Consider the following 9186-nt stretch of genomic DNA (forward strand, 5'->3'; position numbering starts at 1 on the left):
TTTTTATTTAAAAAATAGTAAAAAGTATTTTGACCATGTTTTCCCCTAAATTCTTCCAGAACTTCACCTCCTCTTAAATACCAAATAAACATCAAAGAACAAAAAAACAAAAATTAAAACAAAGAATAAAACAAAAAAAATCCCTGACAAAATAAAACAGACACACACACCATAGAGTTCATTTTGTTTTTAATTATTCTAATCAATAATTTCTAACCTCTAATCCCACCGTTAGATGGAAGTTACATCCTGAATCTCTCTCCTTTGGGGGTTTAGTTGTCATTAAGGAAGGCCTTTTAAAAAAATCCCCATATCTGCAAAGCCTTTTATTTCCCATAAGGCTTTATGATCCCTTGGGCCTGCTAGCCCATTTTACATATAGACTTGGCACTTCAGAGGATATAAGATTATGTATGTTTCCCGTGGATTCTCAGCTGGGCAATATACTTTCTGATCTTCAGTCTAGAAAGTGAAGCCAGCTGCTGCCATCGTATAACCCTGAATCCTGTCCCTGACATGAGCAGGCTTCAGCCTCCTTTTCTGCAGTTTTATTTAAGGTAAAAGTTGATCTCTGCTATCCAGGCAATCCTATACTTGGCTTGTTGTGAAGTAAACCTGAGTGTCATTTCATCCTACCTGTGTCATAACAAGAAACAAATGTATCAGAAACTGTCAAGGATTCAGTCTGAGGAAATTAAGAAGAGTATGTTCTTGCTATATTCAAAGTAGATACAGTATTGTGTAAGACAGGTAGTCTCATCTCACAGTGAGATGCTCTCAACATCTCTTTTAAAATATAAAAAAAAAAAACCTTCATTTATTTATTCACTTGTTTCCAGAGATAAATATGTAGGATTACACAATAAACTCACTAAAACCCCTTAAATCAACGGATAAATGGATTAACACGACAACTAACTCGTAGGATGTCTTTACAGTCTCATTCCCTTCCTTCAATTCAATCACACAACATGCACTCAATCAACACACTAATTGACCAGGGTATTTTTTAATGTAGGTATTCCTCTCACCTAAGTATAAAATTAGTAACAGATTTAACCAACACACTAAAGTAATACACAGATCAATGAATGGATACCCTATTAATTGTCCTAGTACAAGTGTTTAGATTACCACCAGTGTTGAAATAAAGATGTGTAGGTAGCAAAGAGAAAGAGGGAATTATGGTTATGTGTTTGTTTCACCAGTATCTAATTAGACATCACAAAACTCTATGTCCTTGTGAAAGCTGTTGGGTATACTCTCTTTGTTAAATGTTACAGCTGTGGTAATTTATGAACTCAAGGTAACATCTAATGTAAATACTAATTAAGAAATAGTGAGGACTATAAACCAAAAGGAACTGCTACATTTTTTATTCAGGCTTATTGACCAATATTAGACGTAAATTTGCTTTTTATGGGGAAAGGGAACCTAAAAACCGCTGAGGATAGACTTAGATTGTCCGTCAAGAGCCAGCACGGGTGCTGTTGCCATGTAATAGCAGATACCTGATGGTTTTTTCAAAGTATAGCAAGATACATTCCATACACCTAAGACATTTAGGCTCGGTGATGGCACATCCTTTTGTCACTTTGGAACTGACATTTTGAAAGAAGAACAACAGTTAAGTAGAAATTGTATCAGAGAGTCTAAACACCCACTTCGTGGACCTGCTTATTCCTGATGGTTTTCTCCAGTAGATTGGAGAAAGGAGTGGTCAGATTGATCATAAGATTATATTTTGTGACTTTGTTCCTGGATTCCCAAGATAAAATGTTTCTGGCCTGGATGTTTACTAGAGATGTTACTAGTAGGAGGAAAAAAAAAAAAAAACCAAAACCAAAACAAAACAAAACAAAAAACCAAAACACAAAACTGAGGCCAGTCTTTTGTCTCTTTTGACTTGAACACTGGGACCAAATGATAATACAAAGGAGCCCGTTTTCTCTTTCAGCAGCCAGAGGCAAGCGTGGGTGCAGCAGGGCTTGGCATCAAATGATTGCCCAGTGCAGGATGAGGACCCAGAAGAAACAGCAGTCATAGCATCATGCTCTGTGCTTCCCAGGAGATCCTGACGCTCAGGTACCTGGATCAGGTAATGCACTCATTGTCACCAAAGGGGTGTAGAAACTGCGAGTGCTATGCAGAGCATATGGAGTGTTATGCTGTTTCATTTAATGCTAAATTGAAAAAAAAACAAGAGAGTGACTCACTCAGGCTGTGGGCCACAAGTCTGGTGTTACCTTCTTAAGAAATTTTAATTAGTGGAACCAATAGCTTGTCTGAGTATGAAAAAAATCACAGGATTTTGCCCAAATTAATCACTACTAGCAGAAAAATTAAAGGAATTTCTGTCTAACTGGAGGAGCCCACCCCATGCTCTTGAAAGCAGTTAGTTCTCTTTGAAAGAGTGACACTCTAGCCATGCTCCAAAAACAGATACCAAGATAAGTAAACAGCATGCATATCTATAGAACACTTGTATTTAATCGTGCATATGGTAAAAGATATGAATATAATTACAGTCTTCTGCAGGTAGACAGAAACCTGTTCTACTACAATTTATTAAAGGGAATTTCCTTGCTTATTTACATGCTTTTGACATCCTTTTAAAAAAAAGTTTTATGAGGTCTTATCCATAGACAAAGAACTACAGGCAAATACTGGGCACTGGAAGGAGAATTAGCTTCTCCCAGGGATGAGGCCCCTAATTGGTTGTCAACCACACAATGGTCAGCCTTGAAATCATATATCCATCAACAAAAATGGATTTAGCACATTGAATTTATATATGTATATATTTCACACACAAATGTATGAAACTGATAGTGGGGACATGAGAGCGTTTGAGAGTGGGCATATTGGGGGGCCTTTAGGAAAGAGAGAAAGAGAGGAAGGAGAAAATTATGTAATCCTATTTCTCTTAAAACATTAAAGTATTAATTGGGTTACTAATCTGTGTATGTATTTCTGAAATCTCTGCTCTGTTCCATTGGTTTATGTGTCTTTATTTTATGCCAATGTGATGTTGTTGAAGTTACCACAGTTGTGATATATTGCATTTATTGTATACTGTGATATTTTGCATTTATTGTATACTGAGCAAACCTTTCCTCGTGTGTTCAACAGTGTTTGGTCATAACGAGTGACTTTTTTAATGTTCTAAAGTTGCTAGTATTGAAGGTTTTTACACTTTGGTTCATTAAAGATATGGACCAGTTTCCTCTCTCTTTTTCTTTTTTTCTCCACTACACTCTTTTCTCTTTCTTCTCCTTCTCCTCCTCCTCCTTCTTCTTCTTCCTCCTTCTCCTCCTATTCTTCCTCCTCCATCTTCCTCTCCCTCCCTCCCCCGCTCTGTTCTTTCATTCTTTCCTTTATATTTATTTTCCCTTATCTCCCTTTCTAGATATCTATCTGCCTTTGGCATCAGGATCATGATGGTTTTGTAAAGTAAGTTTAGAAATATTCCCTTCTCTTCTTATTGCCCACTGTCTAATTTACTGGTAAAGCTAAGGAGTGAACATACCAGGTTCTAGGCTTTACTTTGTTACTGATCTAATCTCTTTAATGGTTATTGCTTTGCTAGTATGCTATGTTTTTCATTATAAACTCTTCTTACATTATGCACAGTAAATCACACTATTGCTACAGAATGAATGGAAATACAAATAGAAGTTATGTAATAGAAATAATGATAATCTTCCCATTACACATTGACACACAAAATTAATTTAATATGAAAAGATTAAGAGTGATCTTCACATATAATAACTTATTACTATAACTTGTGTCCTCTTTAAAGGCAAGTTATACAGTAGAGAGACTAAGAAGTACCTGTGTCTTACATGACTACTGCTTTTATTAGTATATATAAATTATATATAACAGATTTTATTGTATTTTTATTATATACTTAAATAATGTGTGTTTTAACCATATTCCTCCATTGTTCTCCTTTGTCTTCCTCCAATGTGTACTGATACCCTTGGCTTACTCATGTCTTTTGAAAACTGGTGAATCACTGAGGTTAGTTAAGGCTAATTACCAGACTACAGTGAGGAGAAAGTTACAAGAGTATGTCAGCTTACCAGTAGCTGATTCTGAGTGCATACGTGCTCGTGTGTGTGTGTGTGTGTGTGTGTGTGTGTGTGTGTGTGTGTGTGTAAGAAAGAGAGAGAAAGTAACCCTATTAAACATCTCAGTTCCTCAGTTTTAGCTTATATTTCATAGTAAAAATTAATCTAAGGCTTAGGCTTTAAATTTTCATTTAAGTAGTTTTTTAAAACATTAAATTATTGCCTAGAATATTAGTATTATTCAGTAACTGCTCCTTTAGCTGACCCTACTCATACATCTAATTCTATTAGAGTTTTAAGTTTTCATCTGGAAAGCCATTAATTAAGTATTTATGTTTTAATTCTTTTTTCTCAGGATAGTCTTCTGGAACAATAGCGTGTGTCCATTGAATTACTATGCTGGTTTTCAACAGCTCAGATGCAGCACCACAGACTTTCATTCTTAATGGAATTCCTGGTCTGGAAGCAGTGCACATATGGATCTCTCTTCCACTCTGTACAATGTACATTATCTCCCTAGTAGGCAACCTTGGCCTCGTGTACCTCATTTACTATGAGGAATCCTTACATCACCCAATGTATTTCTTTCTAGCCATGCTTTCTCTCATTGACCTGTTTACCTGCACAACCACTCTCCCCAATGCCCTCTTCATTTTCTGGTTCAAACTCAAGGAAATTAACTTCACTGCTTGCCTAGTTCAGATGTTCTTTGTGCACGGATTCACAGGCGTGGAGTCTGGGGTGCTCATGCTCATGGCCCTGGACCGCTATGTTGCCATTTGCTACCCGCTACGCTATGCTACCATACTTACCAACCCTGTCATTGCCAAAGCTGGACTTGCCACCTTCTTGAGAGGTGTGTTACTGATGATTCCTTTTCCATTTTTGGTTAAACGTTTGCCCTTCTGCCGAAGCAATGTCATCTCCCATACATATTGTGACCACATGTCTGTGGTAAAGTTATCCTGCGCCAGCATCAAAATCAATGTCATCTATGGTCTCATGGTTGCGCTCCTGATTGGAGTGTTTGACATTTGTTGTATATCTGTGTCCTACACTATGATCCTCCGGGCAGTGGTCAGCCTGTCCTCTGCAGACGCTCGACAGAAGGCCTTCAGCACCTGCACAGCCCACATATCTGCCATCATCATCACTTATGTTCCAGCCTTCTTCACCTTCTTTACTCACCGTTTTGGAGGTCATACCATCCCTCCTTCTCTTCACATCATTGTGGCTAATCTTTATCTTCTTCTTCCTCCAACTCTAAATCCCATTGTTTATGGAATGAAGACCAAACAGATCAGAGACAGCATCATTAAATTCTTTCATGATGAAAAAGGTTCAAGGTGACCCAAGAAAAATTTCTTGACCTTTTGCAAGTAAGCAGAGGACTTAGGAATAAAACTATAACAAGGAAGAAACTATAAAGAGATGCTCAAGAATGTTGAGGAAAATTTGTGTCTGGGTTTTTATATCGATGCTTTCCCCGTATTTTTCTCCATCCCTAATTTTAAAAAATAAATTATCTTTACTTGTCTGATAAGATTGTATTTGTCATGTACAACATGGTATTTTAAAATAAAGATACATTTTGTTATAGTTAAGTCTTGTTAATCTCACATACATAGAGAATAGACTGGTGCTTTTCACTTCCAGCCTCAATTAATTCAGTATGGGATTATGTTATAAGTTAAATGCCATCTGTCTGTGACTTTTTAATTCTCTTGGGGTAGACAATCACCTTATATGCTGCTTTTAGTGTCTGTTAAAAACTGTTGCATACTTTCTGTAGACTGCTGCCTAACTATATACTGTCCTTAAATGATAGACTTCTATTTATCTTCTGCTAAGATGCCCAAGTAACTATATTTGGCCTCTATTCTTTTTAATGTGAGTAGACTGCTTACCTCTTCTCTGACTTTTGTAAAGGCCAGTATCTTAACTATACAACTGAAAATATTTTTATTTATGATTGTCTCCATTACAACTTTTTGATGAGAGTAATGGTAACCAGAAAGAGAAATGGAACATTTCATTACAATTTTCAGTTGAACATACAAAAATACTTTATTTAGAAAGTAAAAAGGTAAGTATAAATAAATGAATAAATCTACCAAATGAACAAATTTAGTTGATTGGCCTGAAATTTGAAGACCCATACCCTATACCAAATGGCTCCATCACTGTAGGTCCTGAAAGATTTATTCTTTGAAGTAAGGAACATGTGTCCATTCTAGAAAATATAGTGCCATGACATGCCTTTTAAACTTAATATAGAGAGAAATTACATACTTTTTCAAATAATTCATATGCTGAATTTTATCTTCAGGATCTCTTTCCTAAGATTATGCTTTACCTAGTACCCTAATTACTTCAGGACAAGGGCATTCAATTTATAAATACCCATCTTAACTGGTGATTTGTATGCCTATTCTATTATTATTATTATTATTATTATTATTATTATTATTATTATTATCTCATACAATATATCCCAACTGCAGCCTTTCCTTCCTCAGCTTCTCCTAGTACCTCCCTTCCCCTCCCCTATCTATTTTTCCTCCATTTCCTTTCAGAATAGGATAGGCCTCAGAGTGATATCAATACAGCATAATAAGATGCAATAAGACTAGTCACAAAACCTCATATCAAGGTTAAATGAGGCAACCCAGTAGGAGGAAAAGGATTCCAAGAGCAGGCAAAGGGTCAAAGAAACTCCCTCTCTCACTTTTAGGAGTCCCACAAAACACTTAAGATATACAACCACAGCAGAGGACCCAGCCCAGACCCATGCAGGCTCTGTGATTGCTGCTTTAGTCTCTGTGGGCTTCTCTATTCTTTAAAAATCATTGTCTCTGCAGATTCAACAGGAGGGATATTGATGACTAAAGAATCATGCTGATAACAACATACAAGTAAAAATAGTAGTTACTGATCTTAAAAATGCCGTTTACTAAACATTGTAGTTCAAAAGGCCTGCAGAAAAAAATACTTAAAGTAATGGAGACTATACTTAATGGAATCTGAGTATTGACTTCGTTTTCAACAGTTTATGCACTCTCTATTCTATAGTAGAACTTCTTTTCTACTGAGTATTTCTGGCATAATATGTCAATAACGCCCAATATTTCTAGGTGTGTGGCAGCATCTTAGATGTTTTGTTACAATGTAATTTTATAGTTCAGTCATATCTCATCCCAGGACCATATGCCATTTGCAACCTTGGTTCCCTCCACTTTAGAATATCAGTTGCAATATTTATTGAGATATTATATAAGGACTGCTCAGAACCTAGAGATAATTTGGGTTATCTATGAAGTCATACTTTTTCACTTTTATTCCTGTTCAACTTCGTGCACCCATTCCACAGTTGAGAAATCAAGTCTGCTTTATGCAGTGTTTTTCTTACAAAAAAGTTAGGTTGCACATATAATACATCTCCAGAATATAAATACTATATATTTCCTCTTTACAAAACTTGTGTCAGAGGTAAATCAACACTTTAGTTATGATCCTAATTGAAATCTGAGAGAATCTTTATTATCTTGCATAGATTTAAATTATATTTGTACAAAGTACAACAAAACTTTTATTAAACTATTATATCTTTGTTTTATATCATTATATCATACTGTGTTTATTTTTAATTAAGTTATTATTTTTCTTTTCCCATAAAATACATCCCGACTGCAGTTTCCCCTCCCTCCACTCTTCCAAGTCCTCCTCCCACCTCCACTCTCCTCCAGATCCACTTCTCCTCCATTTTCTTTCAGAAAAGAGCAGGGCTCCTGGGATATCAACCAAACATGGCATAATAAGATGCAGTAAGACTAGACACATATCTCATATCAAGACTGAACCAGGCAACTCGGTAGGAGGGAAAGAGTAATAAAAACAGGCAAAAAAGCCAGAGACAGTCCCATTCCCACTGTTATCATCAGGAATCATTTCATTGACTTTTTTTTGGCAATTATATTTGGCTCTATCCAGGGTTTCTGGTCTGTATTATTGGTATGATATTGTGTTTAAGAAAGGGCTACATGCCTAAACTAGTTACTATTTTTACATATTTGAACCATAATATCAGGATATTTTGGCTAAAATGTCCTCAACAATGAATCTATACTTCCTAAGAATCAATAATGAAATGTTATTAGTAGAAATATAGCTTCAAAATCAAGGTTAAATTTTTATTTGACACCCAAAATAAATCATTAATTCAATAAAATAAGTCATTACAACATTCTATCAGATTAACTACATTTTCTCATTAACTTCCTACATAATAAACTATTCCAAAATTAATGACTTAACAGGATAGTATTCAGTCATTCTCATGATGCTGTGAGTGACAAGGTTTGCTTGAGTGGATCTCCTGCTTTCTATGACATCCAGGGAAGTTATAACGCTGAGTGTTACTTGGCTTTCCCACTTAAAATACCCCTTCCAGGACTAAGTATCTGTTCTAGGTCTATAGTAATGGATTACTGATGTGCTCCAGTCACACTGTTATAAGCTTAATGCGTACATTAAACCCCTTCTCCTCTTGGTTAAAAGAAATACAAATAAACAAAATCCCTGTTAGAGTTCTTCACCCCTGTAGTGACTATTCCACAGGTCTGATAAAATAGAGGTCTTGGAAGCTCTCAATTGTCTCCAGCCAGATGGCTGGGAGAGACCTACTCCAAGTTATTGGCTCATGGTTCTCCAACCCAGAGAGAGGTGCTTTGCATAGGGTTACTTTGTCTCTTAAGAGATCTAAAAGATTTGTTGCAGCCTTGATACTGGGGACCACAGCTTTAATAGGTGTGATGTGTCTACAGCACTCATCCTGTGAGACTATTGAGAGAAGACTCCAGGATAGGCTTAATGCTTTAGAGCAAGCAGTTCTATTTATGGGAAGTTAAATTCAAAATATTAAGAAAATATTGCAATGCCATTCACTGTTCTGTTGGGTCTGTGTAACCCCCTTGGAGTATAAGACCTTTGAACATGGCTGGTCTAAAATTTACTATCATTTAAAGAGGCTCTGGAAAGATTTTAATTTAGCTTTGGATACAGACTCTCTAGATCATGGATATTAGTAACTCTAGAGTGAGATCCATTT

General features: G+C 36.1%; 1 protein-coding gene across 2 annotated transcripts; it reads left to right on the forward strand.

Annotated features, from left to right (window-relative positions):
* The first annotated feature begins 421 nt into the window (after positions 1-421).
* Or52n5 (olfactory receptor family 52 subfamily N member 5) lies at positions 422-7515 on the forward strand. Of its 2 annotated transcripts, none has more exons than XM_076916064.1 (3): positions 422-557; positions 1958-2098; positions 4435-7515. In XM_076916064.1, exon 3 carries the CDS (start codon positions 4476-4478, stop codon positions 5427-5429), a length of 954 nt encoding a protein of 317 aa, XP_076772179.1. In that variant the 5' UTR covers positions 422-557; positions 1958-2098; positions 4435-4475; the 3' UTR covers positions 5430-7515. The 2 variants fall into 2 exon arrangements, with proteins under 2 accessions (XP_076772179.1, XP_076772198.1); XM_076916083.1 differs by having other exon boundaries at positions 428-557; positions 1961-2098.
* The last annotated feature ends 1671 nt before the right edge of the window (positions 7516-9186 follow it).

The sequence above is a fragment of the Arvicanthis niloticus genome, chromosome 1, assembly GCF_011762505.2.
Source record: "Arvicanthis niloticus isolate mArvNil1 chromosome 1, mArvNil1.pat.X, whole genome shotgun sequence".
NCBI lineage: Eukaryota > Metazoa > Chordata > Mammalia > Rodentia > Muridae > Arvicanthis > Arvicanthis niloticus.

What these genes read in the sequence shown, in the direction of transcription:
- Or52n5 (XM_076916064.1), top strand. Translation starts at nt 4,476, where the DNA reads ATGCTGGTTTTCAACAGCTCAGATGCAGCACCACAGACTTTCATTCTT.